The sequence below is a fragment of the Rissa tridactyla genome, chromosome 8 (genome assembly GCF_028500815.1).
Source record: "Rissa tridactyla isolate bRisTri1 chromosome 8, bRisTri1.patW.cur.20221130, whole genome shotgun sequence".
NCBI lineage: Eukaryota > Metazoa > Chordata > Aves > Charadriiformes > Laridae > Rissa > Rissa tridactyla.
The window spans coordinates 3,354,179-3,376,242 of record NC_071473.1 but is presented as its reverse complement, the minus strand read 5'-3'; the positions used below and the strand labels follow the sequence as shown (position 1 = coordinate 3,376,242).

The following is a 22,064-nucleotide window of genomic DNA, read 5'->3' as shown; positions in this document are numbered from 1 at the left end:
CTGATCACATTCGGGTTACCTTCAGGGCCCATTTTTTTGGGGCTGGCACATCATTTTGTTCTTCCTGTTAGATTTTTGTCCTCATTTTATCTCCATTTCTGCAGCTTGGCAGTTCTAACGCTGCAGGGAGGCAGATTCTCACACAGACCTATTTTTAAATCACTTGGCGTGATTCAGTGTGGGCCCTTCTGAGTAAGAGTGTAAAGATAGTGCTTGATTTGAGGAAAATAATGCTAGTTTTGTGCCCTTGTCTGGAAAAGGGGGATCCACCTGGCCTGTTAGAAAAGCTTTGAGGAAGACTGACCTGTTACAGTATTTCTGGGGGTGCATATGCTCTGTCCCATGTCACCGTCAGAGACCTTCCCCAGAGAAGTGTGACACGTACCCCTGTTACCATGTGTGTCTTCCTTTCCTAGGAGCCAGAATGCAAATTTCCAGAACCCCCGTTGCGAGAATACCCCGCTCATTGGCCGGGAGTCCCCACCTCCCTCAGTAAGTCTCTCTTTACTGCTCCTCTCTGCTTCAGCAACTTTGGGGAATACACGTTTACCACTCCTGTATACTCTCAAGGGAGCTGATTGTGCCGCCAAACACAGGATCTGGCCCATAAGTGGCAGCAATTTGAATAGACAAGCCACGTCTCACCTGCCGCGGGGAATAAAACCTCGCTCTGCTACTTTGGACATTGCACATAAAAAGAATAAAACTCGGTCTGTTAACACTGTTAATGCTATGGGCCCAGTCCTGCCACCACTGGAGTGCATGACTGTCTTGGTGGGTGACTTCAGCAGGATGATTCACTTGCATGCAGTGTACTTGCTATCTGTGGCATTGGTTCCTCAAGTTTAAAATGAAAATTGTTAAAACAGTAAATTCAGAGTTATTGCTGAACCTCTCTCCTTAATCTGCCCTAAAGGGATGGTAGGATGAAACCTGTATTATTTTTTCGTTGAGATTTTTTAATTTAAATCTTTATTTCACAACTGTTTTTACTTTCTTTAGAATCTATTTTTTGTATTTAATTTCCTATGGAGGAAAAAAAAAAACCAACCAACTTTCATGGAAGGTTTTGGTATTTGGAGTGGCCTGATAGCCATTTCTGTGCGCTGGATAAAACATGGGCTTGCCTTCATGTATGTGTAAGAACTAGATGAATCTTGCCCTCCTTCACTGGATCCTGTAAGCCTTACTTACACCAGAACTTGGAGAACATGCCATCACAGTGCTCACTAACTTGGTGGTGTGGATGCAGAGGATGAGTAGTAGCATGCTTTTAATGATCAACCAGTCTTCAGGTATAGATAAAGAAAATACACTCCGTGGTGCATGGTTCAAATTTATGGGAAGGGGAGGAAGAGGATGGAGGAATAGAAACTGTGGTGGAAAAGGGGACATCACATTCATGTTTTCACTTCAAAATTACCAGCTCATCTTGCTGTAGAGAAAGTGGAAAAGCGGAGAGTTAATCCTTGTCTCTGTACTTGGCCAGACTCTTTCAACCTTCACAAAGAGTTTTCCCTGATCTGGTGCTCTTATTGCGAGCTCTGGTAGCGTTATCTGCTCTCAGCAACGAGGTGGGCCTTGGGAGAAGAGCTGACGTGTTGCACACCAGTACAGTGTGGCAAATGCTTTACCGCTGGCGTTCCCCGTTGACCGAAGGGCACTGTCCCTCTGGTGCTGCCAAGGCATATGTTCATTCAGCGTCTGTAGACCCAAGGTCCTGTTTCCCCTTCCCCTACGGCTCTTCTGCTTCAGAGGCAGCACATTCCTTTCTACGGGGGCTTTAGTTACACAAGAAGTTCCCTGGTTCTTCAGTAGCTGTTTGTGTTAATACCCTGAGGGGGGATCCGAGTCCTGGTGCCTTAGGCTGGTTTCTGACAGGAGATAAAGATGAGATTTTTTTTTACTTGGCAGCCATCGATATGGGCTATAGGGAAGCGCAGGAGCTGGAGGAGGAGAGCGCATTGTTGCTCCTATGGACAAGGGGAGCTTCTCCCTAGACAAGGCAAGGAACAGGCTATAGGATGAATGCGTTTTCTGGAGGATCAGAGTGGTAGTAGCCGGGCAGTGGAAACAAGAAAAATGCTGCCTGCTCTCATATTGGCAGGCAGCAGAGAAGGGGGCTTTTCTGGGGTTTTTGTATTCGTGGCTCTCCATAGCAGGTGGCTGAGACCGTACTGAGGCAGGAGAACTTGCAGCTTTTCATAGCAAACCATCTGTGGGAGGAGAGAGATGAAAAGGGAATACCAATGCACATGTCCCTGCCTCTTCCCGGGAGGGAGGAGGTGGGGGTAACCATCCAAAGAGGTTACGTCCAGCGGGTGGACAGAGCTGATGTATTCCATTTAGCTTTCTGTGAACAAGTGGTGAAAACTAAGATGTGATGATCCTGCTGCATTGTTTGTCCGTTACTTTTCCTGGCTTTTTGTTTGTTTGTTTTTTTTTTTTCCCTTCTCTCATTCCTTCTGTTTTCTCCTTCTTGCCACAGGGCTATTCCCTTAGGGTTGTAGAGCCCACCTTGTCACTGACACACACCACGGCGTTTCACTTGCTTGCACTGTGTTTTTCATGCACGTTGAGGCTGCACTCTCTTTTTCTCTCTCTTTCTTGCGTCATCACAGTTGTATTTGGCTGCCATGGACAGTAGCAGCCATATGAGCTGGCAGCTTAAGCCCTCGGACAGTGCACGGACATACTGGTAACAGCGCCCGCAAATGGAACAGGTACTGGAAAAAAGGTCCTTCTTGCTCAATCCCTTCTCCACTCCCAACCACTCCCTTCATCCCTGCACTGTTTATCCCAGGCCAGTGCCTTTTATTTCTTCACATTCCTTCCCTCTGCACCTCCCACCCCATTCCCTCCTGCCAAGGGTTAAAATTAAAAATCAGTTTCGCTCTGGTGCAGACTCAAGGAGCAATATCAACCTTCCAAAGGCTTCTGGTGCGCGTTGTGAGGGTTAAAGGTGCCCATGCCTCACAAAGGTTGACTCACAGCAGCTTCAACTCAAGAGTCCACACCTGAGAACAGCTTGAACACTTAGTACTGCGTGCTGCCCAAATGTAGAACTAACCTTTCACTTCAAATGCAAAATAGAAGTTCTGCCACCACAAGAAGCCCATTTCTAGAAGTAACGAGAACCAACCTAGCAGCTTTTCAGTTGGGACTGGTTGTCTTAATTCAACTTTTTGACTTCCCTTGAGACCTGCTGCTGTTCTGTTTGTCTCGACTGGTCATAACGGCATGTGCCCCAAACCACTGATACCTATCTGCACATGCTTCAAGCTCCTCAGCAGGATTTTTAATTTGTTGAAAGATCCTAGCTGGTAATGGTGGCCTGTCCTGTTCATTGCCTGTTAGATCTGTGTGCAGCTTCTCCTTTTTTATCCTTGCATTCAAAATCAAAAAGGAGCAAGTTTAAAAAAAAAAAAAACCAAACAAAAAACAACTTCCCAGAAGGTCCAGACATAAGCACTAAGATCTGTTTCATTCTGTTTCAAAACCTTTTACTGTTTTGTTTGTTCTGTGTGTGTCCAAATCATCCCATCCTTGTCCCACAGGCTCTGTGAGCAGGGCCCTCCTAGTACCATTTCGTGGTCTGAATTCCTAATGGGCTGTAGTTGCTGATGTCCTCCAAGATAGCCAGCGTTTGTTCCTTTGCAGTGGTCCGTGACAAAGCCATGTGCCTGCAGAAGGAGTAGGTGGTCTGCATTAGGCCTTGTAGTTTTTAGCTTGGTTGAATATAGGGTATAATTATTGCTCTTAGGCTCGTCATACTCATCTGGTCTGAAGGACAGCGTGCTCCTTCAAGGGAACTACAGCCACACAGTCACTGGGAGGGGTTGGTTCCAGTTGGAAAAGAGGGCCCGTTGCTTTTGAGTCATGTAGTCAATGACCTCTATCTTACTTTGTGTTCCCACAAATACGTGTCCATAAAGCTGCTGTTCCTCCTTTTCTGCCGTTCTTGTTGGGACTTTTGTCAGCCTTGCATTGGATTCCGTTCTGTCATGTTGCTGCTTGGTCTGCATTCTTGCTGCATCTTGCCGTTTGTCTGCCTGCCTTGTGACGTGCTGGGAAGGGTGCTGTCTGAATCGGGTGTCTTGATGCCCTCTGCCGTGGTGCATGAATGCAAACAAACTTGTCTTGAAGCATGGTGCTAGCACCCTCAAAAGGCTCACAACTTTATTCAGTCTTAAGTCTTGCAAAGACTACTTCTGGGTGTCAGCTTATGGTGGGTTTTCTGCTTTTTGATTCCTGCAGGTGGTAATGTAGTGATATTAGATGGGTCTATTCCATGAAATAAAATATTGCTTGGGGGGCGTGGGGAATTCTAGTGCCTTCATTCTGGCCTTGAAATCTCCTCTGGGCTGAAACATGACCTATCTCAGCTTGCGCTGTCTTCTGTTTACCTAAAGTCACACCCAGAGTTTAATGTGGCTGTCTGCAGGGCTAAGAAAAAGGCATTGCGTTCTTTCCAAGACTTTAAAAACAAACAAAACAAACAGAAGCTCTGTTCCTTGGACTTGGAAAAGTTAAGTCACTTTGAATTCAGAACCCACTGGCTGGAATTGGCCGTTTCCCTGCATCTTGTACCTCCCATACATAATGGTACCAAACCCTCTGTGTTTACTGTGCTCCGGCCATCTGAGAGGTGGATCAACCATGAAGAACTTGAATCCAGAAGCTTTGGTCTGTATTGGATTACCTGAATAGCTCTGGCAGGAAATCAAAGTCGGGGCAGCTGAAGAGAGATATGTATGGGGTTTTTAACCACAAACAGTAAATGGTTTATACTCAGAGTCATGGTTTCATATGGTAAGTGATCTTCCAGCACAGCTCAGTTAGCTGTGAAGTACTCGTGGTCTGCACAGTTCACAGCAGTTGGTAGAATTTATGGTCTCTAAAATTAACTGATTATTCTCGTTATTTTTTTAACTTTTTTTTATATTTTTTTGCAACCAATGATTCCTTTGTACACAGGCTTTACGTGTTTATACCCTCAACAAGGCTGAATGAGAAGGAAAGCCTTTTTTTTTTTTTTCTTTAGAGAAATGCAAAAATAAACTTACGTGCAATCAGCTGTGTTTGTCCTAGCTGACTGGTAAGTGACTGAGAGGTGTACTGTGTTGGATAGCACAAGCCGTCAGGAGAAACGGTAAAAGAAGTCTTTTAGGTACTCTTTTTAGGGTAGCTGAGAGTGTGGTGAAGGTATGGGTTGAAACTTGTCCTCCGTGCTGTTTTTGAAAGGGTAAATGAAGGTGTATAGGCACGTGGGTACTTCCAGAGAGAGCAGCGGAAGAATGACTGCATTGTGCATGTTCTTTAACCTTCTATGAAAGCTCCTCTTTGAAGGAAACTAAATGCCACCGTATACCTGATAGCTGTTGGGTACTCTATCCACTTTATCTCAGAGTCCGTGACCTCAATGGCTCTGACTTGTGCTCGAGCTTTAAGTCTTTAGAGTTACTTTTTAAAGGAGCCAAAGACTTAGTTGTTTTAACTGTGGATAATATAGTTTGGTTTTGTATCCATGTGACTGGCAAGTTTCTGCTGATACCGCTTCATCTGCTGGCCTGTCCAGATGTTGGGATCTGTCTGTTCCGCAGCATCTTCCCTCTGCTTCCCAGCAGAGGATGCCCTCCCCTGCAGGACTTGGATGAGGGACTACTGTCAACAGCATATGGAGCAAAGCATTTGTACGTGGAGTCTGATGCAGTGGCTGAAGATCCGGTGCACGCTGATAGAGCTGCGCTGGTGACGAGAGGTGCACAGTGAAGTGTTAGCTCTCTACTTCCAGCTTTCAATCAGACTTATCATGGTCGTTAAATTACACTTTAACAGAAGGAGTGACTGGTTCAAACTGTAATGGGAAAAGGTACAAAGGCGCAAAAATCCTGAGTTAAGGAGAGAACATCAGCCCTAACTCTGACTACTCTGAGTCTTGATTTTGTTCCTTGTGGTGGATTGCAGGTAGGTTTGAATGTAAAATGCCCTCTGCTTGACTGTCCAAATCTCATGTTCCTGATTACTTGGGTTTAACGATACTTAAACAACTGTGGGGTGTTTTCTTAGTGGAGGAAGCAGTGAATTTTTTTCGACTTCTCCCTCCACGATGGGTGTACTTCGTACATCCTTGAAATGCAGTTCATCAAGTGGCCCTTCTTGATTTTAATGCTCTAATGAAAGTTGATGTTGCATGTTGTGTGCCGAACCTATATGACTTGTCCAGGAACCTATATGACTTGTCGAGGAAGATGCACAATAACCTTCCATGATCTGAGAAATATTTTTTTCTAAATACTTCTTACAGAAGCTTAGCATCTGGAAATTCTCTGTTCGTACTCGTCTGCTGTCACATCACATATAGAATACAAATGGAAAATGAACGATCAAATGCATTTTTCCTTCTAAGACCCTCTTCTTAGCATGACGCTTGGCTGGTAATTTCAGCATTTTGCTGCCCTACTTCCTCTATGAGAAAGTTCTTCGACTTGTAAACCTCTCTGAGCCCGTTGGGTTAGTGTCATACATTTTAATAATGCCCTAAACTTGATTTCTGAAACAGTAATCCCACTTAGTAAACTATAGAATGTAGTCCTAAAATGGGCTCAGCTTGGTATTTTCTACCTTTTTCCTTCTCACTGGCAAAAAAAAATACATCTCAAAAAGAGAAAGAACAGGTGTACCCTTTGTCTTCTAAATATAGATGCCATTTCTGGGACAGACTTTTATATTAAGATCCATGTTCAGCTGAAACTTTTCCAATTATGGAAGACACTAAGAGATGAGTGTGCAAATAAGCCACAGGTGTCTTCATCTTGTGCCGATGGGGTCAGCTCTGCCAAAGGAGCAGTTTCTCTCTTCTATTGTGCAGAGGTTCAGCCCGGGTCAGTCTTTGAAGGAAAACTGATAAAATACTGTTAATTCTCTGAAAACCCCTTTGGACAGCTGAGCTTTTGAGAGCCTAAAGATGCCTCATAATGTTCTTTCCCAGTGGGCAAGATAAATCATACCTCCTGGGGTGGAACTGCCTTTCAGTTGTCTCTTTGCCAGTTTAACCGGCTATTTTATGTGGTTCGGTTTTAAAGGTGATAAAAAGTCAGTACGCTGAAGAGCACTCTTGGGAAGTAAGATGTCGGTATTATAGAATTATTCAAGCTCCAGCTGGTATAAAAAGATGAATAAAATGTCTGTCCTCGTTGCTTGGTTGTTAGTATCATGGTAGCAGAATCCCAGAAGCAGTAATGTGGTCATGATGAAGGTATTGAACACATTGGCACAAAGAGGCAAAAAGTCTTTTGTTCTTTCTGCTGGGTATTATTTACATGCTTTTCAGCTTGTTATTCAAAGCTGAATGGCATATGTTACCTCAGTAGCTTCTGGGAGCTGTTTTGGATTACCTTGCTTAGAATAAAACAGAAAATAAGAAAAAACAACTCCCCCCTCAAGGAAAACAACCTCTCGTCTTTCTGACTTTCTCTTCTCCCCCCAAGCTGGAGTCTTGTCTACTGCTGCACAGTACGCGAGTTGGATCCCAAGCCTCAGTGGATTATTACCCATCTGATAACTGTTAGCTAATATCGTCTTGTTTGATGGCGACCTGTTTCCAGCCTGACAGGGTCTGTTCTTTCTTGGGCGTAAATTGTTCAGAGACTCGTTCTTCCACACTTTTCTTTCAAACTGCCCATCTGTGATGCATGCAGTCTTATGATGCCTTCGTTGCCGTAAAATGCAACGTAAGAATGCAGTGCAATCTCATTTCCTTTTCAACCTCCTTTTCCGGCATGGTTGAAAGCAATAACATGACTAAGAGAGGATGAAGGTGTGAGGCGGGTTTTCTGCATGGTTTCCATTTCCCTCTCTTCTCGCAAGCAAAGTATGGCATATCTCGTCTCAATGACTACTGAATTTCCTTCTCTGTAGAGAGCCTGGATAAATCATTAGCCCACCTGCACTGACCTGGCCAGCATCCTTGCAGCAGGCCGACTCAGAGTAGACTATGCAGTGACTCGTGAAACTTTCCTTGTCAGACCGAGCCAGCAGCTCCTTGACATGCTTGCTGTAAATACAGACCAGTTTGTGCTGGGAGGTGGTCGTAATCTGTGGTTCAGTGTTTGCATTAGTCATTCTGACTTACTTTTCTGTTCTGTTTGTTTTTGTTTTTTTTTTTCTTCTTGTCTTATCTTCCTCCAGTACACCTCCAGCATGAGAGCCAAATACCTCGCCACCAACCAACCTCGTCCAGATGCTGGCAGTGTGCATTAAAATGAAAAAGCAAAAGCAAAAAAACAAAACCCACACGTGCAGTCAGACTAAACAATGTGCCAACTGCTGTGCCCCTGTGCTGTCCTCGTAGAACAATCCTGCTGTTCTGCCCAAAATCCAGTGCAGCTCCTTCTGTTTCTCCAGTCCAGACCACCCTCCAACCTGGTTCCTGCCCATTGGAGCAGAAGCCCCTTCTGAATTTAAGCCTTCACCTTGTTGTACCTGATGTGCGAGAGAGAGCAAGCACGTGCAGGCAAGCAACTGGGAGCTCCCAGGCAAGAAACCGGGTCCACCTGCCTGGGGCCAACTCTATCAGAGTAGCTTATCAGAAAAAGTTGGTGAATATCTTCTGCCCCCCTTTTTCCCCCCCTTCTGTTCCCCAGAGGGACTCGGTGAAAGACGGTGGTAGATCTTCTTCACTTCTGCAGTGGGATCATCAGTCTCAGAGAAACACTGAAGAAGCAGAGGCTCGGTGCCAATGACTGTCGTACAATGAGGGAATGCTGAGTCAAAGCACGATGCAGCATTTTGGGAGTCCTCTGGTCTGGTGCCCTGTGTGAGGGAGGAGGGAAACCCCTGCCTGATGGTGTCACTATATCCACTGTAATTCGGGAGCCTGGGGCTCTTCTAGAGCAAACCATTCCACTACCCTGGTTAACTTTTTTTTTTTTTTTTTTAAAAAATCCATTAAGAAAATGCTTTTTTCTTTCCCACTGTATCTGGCCTGTGAATTCTCGAGGAGGAGCAGGGGACTCCCGGCACCAGTCCATTGCTCTGAACCTGACCTCTCTGCTCCACCAGGGGAGCCCAGGTACTTGCAGATGGTGTTCTGGGTGCTGTCTTTACGAGGCCGACACACAGAGCAAACAGGAGCCAGCCACCCACTTGGTGCCAAATTTTTCCAGGAAAAGACTTGTAAGACTTTATGGGGGGTATTTTTGCACTAAAGAGTTTCAGCTCTCTGATGCTAGATTTTATGGGACAGTCAGCTTGCAAAAAAAAAAAAAAAAAAAAAAAAGAAGCAAGAGAGACTGGAAGCACCAGTGGATTTAGAGCAAATGCAAGTTCTCCCTGCAGGAGTGACCTGTGAACTCTGCTGGACTTTTTCTTTTCTTTTTTTTCTTTTTTAAAGTCATAATTTACAGCACAGGGTTGCTGAGCTGGCACTGAAGGAGGTTTTTAGAGCCTCAGTCCTAACAAACTCACAAGATTGTCAGTATATCTTCTTCCGTGTTCCAGAATCAGAAACCCAAATGACATCTGAAGAACATTGTGACTGTCAGAACAGGTTTTTATTTTATTCTATTTTATTTCGTTTTGTTTTTCAAGACATGTTGCTAACCACTATCTGACCGTATTAAGGCACGTGTAAGGCATTTTTCTCGCCATGAGGCAGAACAAGGCTTGCAAAGGGGCAGCTGGGTGCCTGCAGAGGGCAACATCCTCCATTGGTGCTGTACCTTCCACTGAAGAGCAGTGCTCCAAAGGGCGCTGACAGCTTCCTACTGGAAGAGGAGACCGCCTCTTCGGAGGTACTGTCGAATACTGCCCTTTCAGTAGGGTAGCTTCGATGTTCCTTTTTGTCTTTTTACCTCTGAGCAGGGGCATCTTAGTGTAGTTGCTGAGCATTATATTAAATAACTGGCAGAGTAAATAAAGTGGGGAAACGTCTCTCGAACTGGAGTTGAGCCATTGGCAGAGGCAGTTAGTCTTCGCCTCGGCGATGTTCAGACTCGATGTCTGTTTACCCCACGTTTGCTGAACGGGGCACAGAATCTACCAATCTGCCTTTACTCAAGTCAGTTGCCTTCTTGCAGTGAGGTAGGAACTGCTCCGAGCAGGTGGCTAACTAGGATGATGATATCTGCTGTAAAATGGTACCAGCTCTTGTCGAAGAGCAAGCTTTGAGACTCCTCTTAAGATAGAAACCACTACTAGACTGGAAAAGCTGTAGGCCAGCTATTACCATTCAAAGGAGTGAGGGTGACAGGGAGGAGGCACCGCCATGCAGACAGGAAGAGAAGGTTTTGGAGGAAACTTCACACTTCACTATAAATCTCTGGAAGCAGGATTTTCTTGCTCAGGACTGAGTACGCCCTTTCAGACACGTTTGATGGGCTTCACACTGAAACATACCTCTGTGTTATCAATAACAAGGGCAGGGAAATGTAGTCACAGGTGATATGGAGGGACACTGTGGCTCACGAGCACCAGGTTTTCCACCCTGTCTTAAAGCCTACCAGGAGACGGGGGTGTGCAAGCACGTGGCATGGTTAGCTTGCAGGGCCCAAAGCACACTGCTGTCTGGGGGGAACTGAACCTCCCCCTTGCTTGGAAGAAAGATGCAAGAGCCATATCATCCTTATCAAGACTGAGTTGTTCTGCCATCATCTCTCTTTGCAAGGACGTGCTCGGATTGTTACTTATGCTATCAGTTTTAGGGAAGCTGCCCTAAAACCTGTGGCCCGGTCCTACTCATTGAAGGCAAGTGTTTTGGAGGCTGGAGGGTGTGGGGAACCCGTGAAAACAAGTGCTTCTGTATATTGATTTTTCTGATATACAGAATGCATCCTGAACATGCGTGTGGCTGCACTTTGGGTTGGATCTAAATTGTCACAGTGGTATCGTCTGTGCCAGCAGGGGTAACGGGGGAGCGAGCCTATGCCTTTTTGTTTGCAGCATCTAATGGAGCAGCCACCTTGACCTGCTTCCTTCCAAGGTTCGGCGTAGCCACTCAAAACACCCGGGACAACTGCTGACAACGTTTGGGGCTTGCAGCAAGGCACAGATGTGGAGATATGTGCTCTGTGACTTCAAAATATAACTGGAAAGAATGTTACGGAGATAACATTTTGCTCTCCGGAGGCCAGCATAACGTGACTGCGGTGTGAGCTGTGTACCTTTGTCCAGCCAGCACTTCCTTTACTTGACATGGATATTGCACTTTTGTAAAGCATCCTGGAACTCTGCTGCCCCGCTGCATGCTGTGCAGAGCGCTGGATAGGAAACACAGACAAATGGGTTTCTTTTGGTTTATTGTTATTATTGCTACTTTTTTTTTTCTTTTTTTTTTTTCTTTTTTTTTTCTTTTTACTGGAACCTTGAGCAACAGTGTGGCATTTCTGCAGGCTGGTCTGAACAGATCTGCTGAAGAACAGATGGCCTTTGCCTACTCTTATGGCTGCGGCGTAATCAGCCCCATCCATATGGTCACATTTTGTCTGAGGAGGGGACTTTCCAAAGCCAAGATCTCCCAGATTCGGTGCCTCCCTCTCGGGTGAACAGCAGGTGCTATCTGGCGAAGACTCATCTGTTCTAGATGGCATTCATGGTTGAGGGAGTCCAAACTCTTCAAGCTGTAGGAGGTAAAGCTGTAGAGACTTCTCTCTCTCTTCCATTGTGTCTCTCTGTTTTTAATGTGACAAAATGCCAAGGCCATATCACTTGGTGTGTCCCAGCTGACCTTATCGGAACATTACTCGTGTTACTGGTTGCTAGCAAAAGGGTCCAGAATTCAGGGGAGATGAGATTGGCCTCTGGACGCCTTGCTGACTGCGAAATGGAAGGCAGCTTGTCCGGTTGAAGGCGACTGCATTGGTGAAGACACTTCATGTTACCTTTTCAGAAGCACAAATGTGGTCATGGGCTTGTCTGGTTGGCTTGGTTTATTTCCACTGCATCATCATGTGTGAGTGACACTTTCTTTTGGAACTGAGAACTCTTCCAAGCACACAAACATCTCCACAATGTGAAATGTAAATAGCATGTTGGACTCTCGTGTCCAGTGTTCAAGACTGCATTGTAATTGTAAAGGAAATCGAATCGAGACTTGGCTGTGAATTTCTTGTGCTGTCTTGGGAATATAACTGTAGTGTTTGTATCCTGTATGTATTATTAAACTGAGTTCATTTTATGTGCTGATAAAAGGGTTCAAGCTAAGATTTTTAGCGTGCATCCATGTATCCAAATGTGAAGGATGGAGTGCTCCCTTCCCCTCCTGTCCTTTTTCAGTTTTCTCCATTTGATAGGTGTTAATTTTTCCGTGTACAGTCATCTCAGCCAAGATGCAAGGATTTGAGTGCTTTGAGGGGGACACAGTGCATGGGGTTTTAAGTGATCCTAAGCCAGGATTTCCATAGCAGTTCCCTGAACATACATGCAAAGTCTGGCCTTTCCGAGAGTAAACCGTGTCTCGGGGGGCTGCTCAGCCATCGCTCACGAGAGCTGTGGGTGCTGCAGGGTGACAGCGGACAGGAGCCGGGCGATACCCGTAAGAGCAAGGTACAGGCCCCTGTGTGGATAAACCCATGCTTCACTTCTGGTCCCGCCTTCCCCTCCTCCTAGCAGCAACTGCAATACCATGCTGAGCCCTTTGAAGAGGAGAGAAGTGTCTTGGCTTGTTGATTCTAGCCCCCCCCACCCAACTGGGGAGTAGATGGGGTGGGTGGGTTTTCCTTTAGCTAGGGAGGGGAGGTGTCTTTGAAGTACTTCCTGCCTGGGGACCAAGGAGAAGCCGGGGTCTTCCCCCAACTCGCCAAGGCTGCTGGTGTAACTAAGGGAGCATCTCTGCGTGGGAGGGGAAGAGCCCTCCGGGCAGATACCAAGGAGTAGATCTGATGCCTTGAGAGAAGAGACCCGACAAGACTTAATCTGTACCTGTAACCAGGTGGCTTCTTTCATCACAGCCTACTCCCCTTTTCTAGAAGTTGTTCGTGTGCATGCTATGGATGGCTTCCCTAGTCATTCCAGGAGGCCCGGCAGAAGCGTGGGATGTTTTTGGTAGCAAGTAATCTGTGCTTTTGGTGGGGGAGGAGAGCAGGATCTCCTGCCCAGCCCTGATGGTGAGTGTGTTGCCCAGCTGGGAGAGAGAAGGGACGGGTTACTGGTGGTAACTGGTGAGCTCCCGGGTGCTTGCCCAGCCCCTGTGCCTGCATGCATGAACAAAGTGGAACATAAATTGATGTACAACCAGAAAGTTCAAAATATTCCTTTCCTAAAGAGGATAACTGTAGCATGAAGCTCTTAGGTGCTCTGCATATTTGATACCACATCGCTCCTCACTATGCAATTCCCAACTCCTTCCTTCCTGTTCCTCCTCTAATCTCACCCCAAGACTTCTCCAGCGGCTTCCACCCAGGAGGCCGCTGAAGTCCCAGAAAAGCTTCGTTTCTTTCATTGTCCTCTGCATTGGGTCCAGGTGCCCAGCCCTCACGTCGTGTGCCTCAGGTCCCTTGATAACGGGAGGCCCCATGAGTTTTATTCACATCATTCAGAGGGAAGTTTATTTTCTTGGACACTGTGCACAGAAACCTAATGGTGAACATGTACCTGGCCTTTTTGTAACTTTTCTGTTTTTTCTTCTTAACCATAATGGTTGTATATCATACCACTTTATATACATATATAATATATAAATATATATAATTTTTTTTAAAACTTTGGACCTGCTAGTTTCTTTCAAGTGTTCCTGCACTTACCCAAAATGTTTTTAAATTGTGAGGGTTAAAGAGGATTGAGCCCATTTTTGTATCTTTACTTTTAATTCTGTAGTTCTATTGATTGTAATGTAGCTATTTTTTACTGTAACTTTTTGGTTTGCAAATACTAAACAAAAAACCTAAATGTAATTTCTGTGGTTTCTATTCAGCTTGGGTTTCATGTTTTAAAAATAAACTACTTAAAACCACTGTTCCTATTTATTGAGTCTTCTTTTCTTTTTTTTTTTTTTTCCTTTGGTTTCCCTTTTCATAAATCTGCTTGAATTTTTGTTCTCTTTCCTACATTGTGGTAGATCCATGAGGTGAGGCTGGGTGATAGAGCCATAAAGTCTAATGGTGGAGGATAAGAGGAGCGGGAACCCGAGTGCCCTGTACTTCAGAAATCAAATTCTTGGTGTCAGTGCTGGGGGTGAGACGAACCGTGCTCCCAGGTGTTGGCGGAGCTGCGTTTTCCTTTGCTCGCAGGTCTCGAGGCCTGCCCTGGTTGCTGTTAGAAATCCCAGACTTCGGGATTTCTAATCCCATTTGAAGACTGGACTGTTAAAATTGGGCAGCCCCAAAAGAACCTCTGAAGAAAAATGATTAACGTGGATGTTTCCTCCATGGGAAGCTGCTCTAATCCTGCTTTAGAAAGAAGGTGGCTTTTCCCCCTCCCCCCCAGGTGAGGTTTTGGAGCCTGGATGGGGGCACAGAGCCGGGCTGTGGGGCCGTCCCCGTACCAGGGACCTCTGGGGCCACAGGCACCGCTGCAGAAGATTCTGGAGCGCTTGGGGGACGTGTCCATCAGCCCATGGAGATGTTCACCCTGTGCACGTTGCGTGGCATGGGATACCCCCCCACACCCCGAGCAGCAGCGGACGCGAGCAGTTCATTTTCACCAGCAAAAGAACAAAAAGTGTGGAAAAACGGTATGGGGGCAGGGGGGGTACACCCCCCATATCAGCTACCGCGAAGGCATCCCTCTTCGGTGAAATGCATGTCTGCGCCTCCGGTAGCGGCACACGGGCGCCGGAGGAGCCGGCGCTGCAGCTCGGCGTGGGCTCGGCTCTGCCCTGGGCTACCGCGGGTTTCTTTTTAGTTCTTCCTTTGTTCTGTTCTCTGATGGCGGGCCCACTCTGCCGCCTCGCTGGCAAGCGGTGAGCCGAAACCTCCGCCTTCCTGTAACTCTCTCGATCTGTTTTCTGCCTGATCCTGCCAGTCGAAGGGAGGGACTGGTCTCCTGCCCCCGTCCTGTGCTGCTCTTGCCCCCAACCTCGGCCCCTCGCTGACTGGCTGCGGGTCTTTGGGAAAGTGCCCCCCGAACCGCGGTAAAGCCAAACAGCACCTCGTGCTGCCGGACACCCCCGCACCTGAACTCGACCCCTAGGACGAGGGACAGGGGAGCAGAGCAGCTCCTCACGCAGGAGTGCAGGGCTTCTGGGGGAGAGGAAGCCACCGTGGGGTGGGAGGGGACATGGAAAAGCCCCCTCACGGCGTTTGGTGACAGCAGGTACCTCCGACTGTGCTGAGTGCTCTTAATCCAGCCATGGGTCAAGGCAGAAAGCTCCCAAACTACGCAGTGATGCTGTAAAGACCAGCTGACGGTCCTGGATGTCACCGCTAAGTGGCAGAGCCAGTTTGAAGGCCCCTGGGAGGGGACAGTGTCCTGCAGCCCTGCCACCTGAGCGGGGCTCCCGGCCACCCTCCTCCTCGGTGCCGCTGCCCCGGCCCCGCTCCCCTGGGAGAGTGTGTGTGCCCGGGTACGTGCCGCTTCCCTGGGAGGCCGCACTGCTCTCAGCGAGGCTGTAGCTCTGTCGGTGAATGCTGTGGGGTTTTTCGTGTGCTGTGTGTATTTATGTGACTGAAACCCACACCCTTGCCCTCGAGTCCTGCCCGTCGGTGCAGTGCAGAACCACAGAGGGCTCTTTCCTGCCTTTCACCCTCACTGCTGTGAATCTCGACAGACGCCAGTTTTCCTCCCTTCACTAACAACTGACAGATTTGCCTCCCTTCTTTTCTTTCCCACCCCTAAAAGAGGAACCCACGTTTTCCGTCTTCATCCCGGACGTGAGCTGATTAAACCTGCTCTCCGGTGCCAAGGGCTTGGGGAGCAGTGAAGGGAATCGGACGGCGCAAAGGAAAATCAAGCCCCCATCGGAGTCAGCACGTAAATATTTTACAAGGTTTACAGACTCCCACCAGGGCTGGGAATGTGCAAAAGCCACCTGCGGTGACCTTTCCCAGTGCTTTCCAGCAGCCGCAGGCTTCGCTCGCCCTGCTGCTCCGCTGCCTGTCCCGGCCGGAGCAGGGTATGGCTCTCCCCGGAGCAACCAGGAGCCGGCAGAAACCAGAGGGGAGGGTGAAGGATGTGTTTGAATAAACCTTGCCTTCTCATCAGCCTTCAGTAGTGGTCCGTTAGATCTCTGTCCTGGGAGATAAAGCAGGGAGGTGTGCCCTGGGGAGATGCTTTCAAACTTCTTTGCTCTGTGGTGTGCTGAGCTGTGCTAACAGGAGCGCTGCCTCCCGGAGCTGCCGGTGGGTTGGCGGCTGGAAAACCGGCAGGCAAAGCCGGTGGTTGCGGCGTGCTCGCTGGGACGCAGGTACGGGCTACATGTCCCCACCTCCTGGCACCTCTCGGGGTGGGAAACGGCAGGTGCTACTTGGCGGGGCGATGCTTTCTGCGGAACGTGGCACTGTGCGTGCAGCGGCTGCTGGTGATGCTGAAGCCTGGGTCTGCCCAGCATCATTCCATCGGATGCACCTGAGATCTGGAGTCACAGCTCTCCTTTGGCAGGGTCTCGTTGGGGCTCTGCCTTCCCACGTGTCCAGGGAAAGCAGCGGGCAGAGGAAATCCCATCTCATCTCCTCTGACCCCTTCTAAAGCACCCTTGTCCCCGAGGAATGACCCCATCCCACTCTGCCCCGGCAGGTCTGCTTTCAGGGTCATGGCCACCCCTCTCAGGGTGAGGGAGGCCAGGACAGACAGCCGAGCGCCCGCTGGCCCCTTGGCTTGAAAGAAAAGCCTAAACAGGGAGACTCCGATCTGTCTGACCACATGGGGATGCTGAAGTCCTGCTCTTGGTGGCTGGAAGGGTTTGCAAGAGGAGGCAGCCACGGGAAGGGCGAGGGGAGAGATGCTGCTGCTGGCCCAGGGCCCGTCCAGCCCCGCTGCACCCCGGGGCTCGGCAGGGCTCCTCTGCACCCCGCCATTGCAGCCCGGCCTGGAGCCACTCCAGGGGTCACAGCGCCGCGGTACAGGGGGACGTGACCACCCCACACGTTTGCCAGCCGCCTTCACCGGCTCTGGCGGCCAGGGAAGGAGGGAGGGTGGCCTGGCTGTGGCCATCTCGGGCCATGGGTCCAGCCACCGTGATGGAGCAGCCGGTCGCACTGCTGTGCCCTCGTGGAGTAAGGACGGATGGCGGCAGGAGCAGAAGGACTTTTCCTTCTGTGGGTGATGTCTCCGTTGCCGCACGCAGGGCGCTTTGCCGCGGCTCTGCAGGCAGGAAGGTCTTTGCCCGGCGCAGGCGGCATTTCTCACCATGACCTCAGCAAAAAATCCCTCCTCAGGCATTTATTTTTAATCCCAGCCCGGTGCGTGGAGGGGAGTGGGAGGCAGCAGAGCTCCCTTCTCACTGTGAGGTGTCGCAGATGCTGGTCGTTCTCCCGCCCGCTTCCTCTTCCCACCAGCGCAACACCGCGGGACCTGGCGCTTGCACCCCATAAATCACCCGGTCACTCGTGATCCCGCTCAAAACGCGGCTGCTCTGGGGCCCGTGGGCTGCTTGGGCAGGGAGCCAGCAGGCCCCCCCGCTCCCCGAGGGGCTTCGAACTCAACAGCCCGTCCTGTCGTCCCCCCCTCTAAATAAAGGGGGGGCTCCCCAGGCTGATGTGGACACGGCTGGAGCATCCCCCAGCGCTGGCCGCTGCTTTGCTGGGTGGTGTCACTGCTGTCCCCTCAGTGGGGGCAGGAACAAACCGACACTGTCCCCCCCCACCCCGGTGAAGCCACCCTGGTTTGGGGGGATGGAGGAGGACACATCCGCCGAGGAGGAGGAGGGAAGGATTGGGAGCGGGGCCATACAGCGGTGCGGCAGCGCCGTGGGTCTCGTCCGGCAGCGCCATGGGAAGCGTTTCCAGCTGCTTTTAAGATGCTCAATTCATCTCCTCCTCCGCTCTTGGCTTGCCAAATGGCTACGGGAGCAGAGCTGGGCAGCCGAGGCGGGTGTGGGAGCCCCAGGGCCGGGGCTGTGGGGGGGGGTTGGTTTTGATCGATTCAAGGCTGGTCTTAAAAGTCAGGAAGAGAAAAATAAAACTTTGGAGGGTTGGGGGCGGGGGTTGTATTTCTTTTAACCACCTGCAAGTGATGCAGGGGTGGGAAATAGTAGAAAGGTGAAAAAAATAAAGGGGATGTGGGTGATGGCTGGGAGCTGCTTTTGCTGGGGGGGGGGAGTTGCCCTGCACCCCCCAGCGCTGCGTCTCGGCCGTGCTGAAGACATTGCTACCTGCTGCAGGGCTTGGCAGCCCCTCGCTCCAAGGCAGAGGATGCTGATGGGGGATTTAGTCACCTCTGGCTGCACAGAGGTAGGGGGACAGCTCATCCCCCCCCCCACGGGGACCCAGCGCTCTCCTCTCCCAGCCCTGGACCAGGCGGCTCCCAAATCCGCAGCTGGTGTGCTGCATGCATCGCTCCGGCCCTGCAATTTGTCCACTTTTATGTTCGTTTCCCACAAATATTCCAGTTTGCTGGGCCAGAGCGGCTGGAAGTGGCGCTTGGAGCCGATTCACACAAGTTTTGTTGTCTCCTGACACACACACACACACACACACACACACCCCGCCACCACCAGTCCTGTCCCACCCCGAGTCTCAACTGTTTATCGGCACCGTCGGTGCCAGGTGTCCGTCCCGTCGGTGCCAGGACGGGTGTTGGTCCCGTCGCCGCACACCCAGCGCCCTGGTGAGCAGCCACAGCCAGGCTGGGACCACAGGGAGTCACGCAGAGTCCAGAATTCCGAGTAACCCAAATGTAAAATGAAGCAAAAAAAAAAAAAAATATATATATATATATAAATAAATAAAGGAGGTGGAGGAGCAGCAAAAGGACTAAAGCAGTGTGTTACTCTCGACCCGTGATGCTGCAACCACCCGGGCAGCAGGAAAGCCTTTGTCCAGGTGCTGTGCCGGAGCATCCCTTGGGCAGGACGGTGGTCCCTATGTGATGGCAGTGTCCCCACCAAGCCGGGCTTGTCCCCAGACCATCGCTCTCCAAAAGGTACAGCCGCCTTATCAGCCGCCACGAGCAGCCGAGAGTAAACAGGACGTCCCACGGCAGCGCCGGGGCGCAGATGAAAGCAGGCTGGCCTGACGAGCCCGCCAAGTATGCGAGAGCAGCAGGCTTGGCTTTTGTTTTCCTCTTGTTTATTAATGCCTGTATTTATTTACTTTTCAGCCCACGAGGAGGGAGGGAGGAGGGAGAGGCTGGGAGTCTGGTGTGGGACAAACCGGAGGGATGGTGTGCTGCCTGCCCCCGCTCCTGAAGGCTCAGTGGGGTGTATTTTATTTTATTTTATTTTTTTAATTATTTATTTTATTTTATTTTATTTTATTTTATTTTATTTTATTTTATTTTATTATGTTATATTTTATTTTATTTTTTATTCTATCTTTTATACTTTATTTTATTTTAATCTTTTATTATTTTTTTTTTTATTTTTATCTTATTATTTTTTAAGCCCCCTCCGGGTGTTGCACCGCGCCCAGCATTCCCCCCCACCACCACCACCACCCCCCCACCCGCTGCCAACCCTTTACCCCTGCCAAGGGGCTCCTGCTCCTTGCAACAGCATCCCAGCCCCACGCCACAGCCCCCGGCCCCCCCAGTGGGTGCTTAGCACAAGATTTGGGCTGTTTTGCAGCAAACAGGCCCCCTGCACCCAGCCGTGCCTGGGTGAAATGGGTGCTGCCCCGTCCTGGCTGAATGTCCCCATCCTGGTTGGATGTCCCCGTCCCTGGCGGGGGAGCGGCGGCAGGGCCAGCCTGCAGAAGGGGTGACGGCATCGCTGCCGGGAAGCGCCCGCGCTGCCGAAACCGCGGCCCGGTGAGCAATAGGAAAATACGCGGGCGAGCGGCGGGTGGCACGGCTTCCTGCGCCTGACGCAGGTCCCCTTCGCTGACCCCGTGCCGGGGACAGGGCGGGGGGGGTGCGGAGAGACACAAACCGAGAGGCACCAAACCCTGCACCCACCAGCGCCCCAGCCCTGAGCCCCGCGCGCTGCGTGAAGGCGGCTTTGCAGGGTTTGCTGTCCACCCTCCTTTCTCCGGAGAGCTTTTTGGGTACCTATGACTTTTCGGGAGGGGGGGGGATCTGGGTGAGGGTGATGCTCAGTTCCCCAGGGCAGGATCTGCAGCCCCCCTGCCCACACACACACACACACACCTCTGCCCACAGGACTGCAAGAGCTGCAGAATTTGGGGGATTTTTTTTTTTTTTTTTTTTTTTTCTGACTTTTGGGGCTGTCTGAAGCGAGCGGGGGTGCGGGGAGGAGGGGTTGCTGCTTTAGCACACGCCGACTTCCTGCTGGGCCGTATTTTTAGCAAGGCCAACCCCCGATAACCCAGAGATTCAAGTGAAACTGTGAAGTAAGAAAGTGTGCCTCGAAAAGAAATTGAAAAAAAAAAAAAAAAAAAAAAGAAAAAAGAAAAAAAAACAGATGCTGGGTACAGAGGAAGGCGGGGGGGAGGAGAGAATGGCGCAGGCGAAAACCGGTACCGATGGGGCACACACAGGGCTGGTTTTAGTATGGGGGGGGCAAGATTTTCCGCTATTGCCACATCCCGTGAAAAGTGGGGCTTGTTACTGGCAGGTGGGTGCTCGGTGTCGGCTGAGTCGGTGTCGGAGAGGGCGAAGCAAGGGCTGGGAGGAGGGACGGGGCTCGGCCCCCCCCGCAGCCCCCAACCTTCCCACGCACACGCCTGCCTGCTGGCTGTTAACAGCACCCTGCTAACAACCGGCTCCCACCCCCCTCCCGAGCCTGGGAAAAACCAGCCCCGAGGTGTCGAGCCCGGCCCCGGCCTTTTGGGGAGGGGAGGGAGGAGGAGAGGACCCTCGCACCCGGGGATGCAAACGGCCAGCGGTACCCGTGGGAACAGAGAGGGATGCAGGCGCGACCCCTCCTCGCTGCATCCCTGAGAGCTTCACTAGAGGCGATAACATCCGCGGGGGTGTGTGTGGGGGGGGAAGACGGGGGTGTTCAGCGCAGCCCATCCATAAAGAGACGCCGGAGCCCGGGACCAGGTGACTGTGGTCAGCAAAAAAGCTGCTTTATTGGTGACGGCTCCCACGGGGACCCCGTGGCAGCGATCGGGTTCAAGTCCCTGAGAACACGCTGTCCATGCTCGTTCCCCATCCCACATCTATTGCTTTAAACGCATCCTAGTTATAAAAAGCACAGAGTGACGTTCCAGATACTGGAACACATAAATTAAGGTAAGTGATAGTTACAAGACATCGCAAATTTTTTTTTTTTTTCTTAAACAGATTATCAGAAGGTTGGGGTTGGGTTTTTTTTTTCCGATCCACAGAAAACGTATAAAAAGCATTTTAAAATCTACATAATTCTCAACGGTTTTTGTTTGGGTTTTTTTTTGTTGGTTTTTTTTTTGTTTTTTTTGTTTTTTTTTTTTTTAAAAAAAGAGGCACAGTAAAAAAAATACTGGCGCAATAACATATTTACAACGCACCCATTATGGGCTATTTTCACTCAGCTTCGGGTTGGAAACGTTCAGCTCCGGCTCAGCCTGCTTATCCCAGGGGCACAGGGCTGGGGGGGGCAGGCAGGGTGGCAGGTGGGGGGATGTTGAATCCTTCTCCCTCCCCGGCTACATCGGCGGGGAGCAAGGGCCAGGCTGGGAAACGCCGCCTGCCCACGGTGGGTGTCCATCCGTCCGGGCACCTCTTGGGTGCTCTGGCCACTGCAGCATCCCCCGCCGCCGAGCCAGGGATGGATGGAAGATGCTCCGGCCCCACGGCGGGGGGGGGACACGGACACCCACGCAGCCCCCAAAGTGCTCCTTCGCAAAGGCGCGGGCCGGCGAGCAGGCGGGGGGGCAGCACTGGAGGGAGACTACAAACACAGCACCCACACTGTGCCGGCGGCTCTGGGAAAATCCTCCTCCCACCCCCCCCCAACCTGTATTTATAGAAAATCTTTACATTAGTCTCTATAAATAGTGCATAGATCGATGCCGCCAGCAACAGTTTAGCCAGAGGAGGGGAGCTCCGGGAAATGGCACTCACGCCAACACCGGCTCGCAGCCCACCCC

At 50.2% G+C, this 22,064-nt stretch overlaps 1 protein-coding gene across 2 annotated transcripts in view; it reads left to right on the top strand.

The window, feature by feature from the left end:
* Positions 1-13,943, top strand: part of TTYH3 (tweety family member 3) — a 79,534-nt gene extending 65,591 nt beyond the window's left edge. The window contains exons 13-14 of one of the 2 annotated variants that reach the window (XM_054212040.1): positions 417-492; positions 8,191-13,943. In XM_054212040.1, the coding sequence (XP_054068015.1) occupies positions 417-492; positions 8,191-8,262 (148 nt within the window). In that variant the 3' untranslated portion in view covers positions 8,263-13,943. The remainder of the gene's footprint in view (positions 1-416; positions 493-8,190) is intronic. The other variant, XM_054212041.1, reaches the window with a different exon arrangement.
* The last annotated feature ends 8,121 nt before the right edge of the window (positions 13,944-22,064 follow it).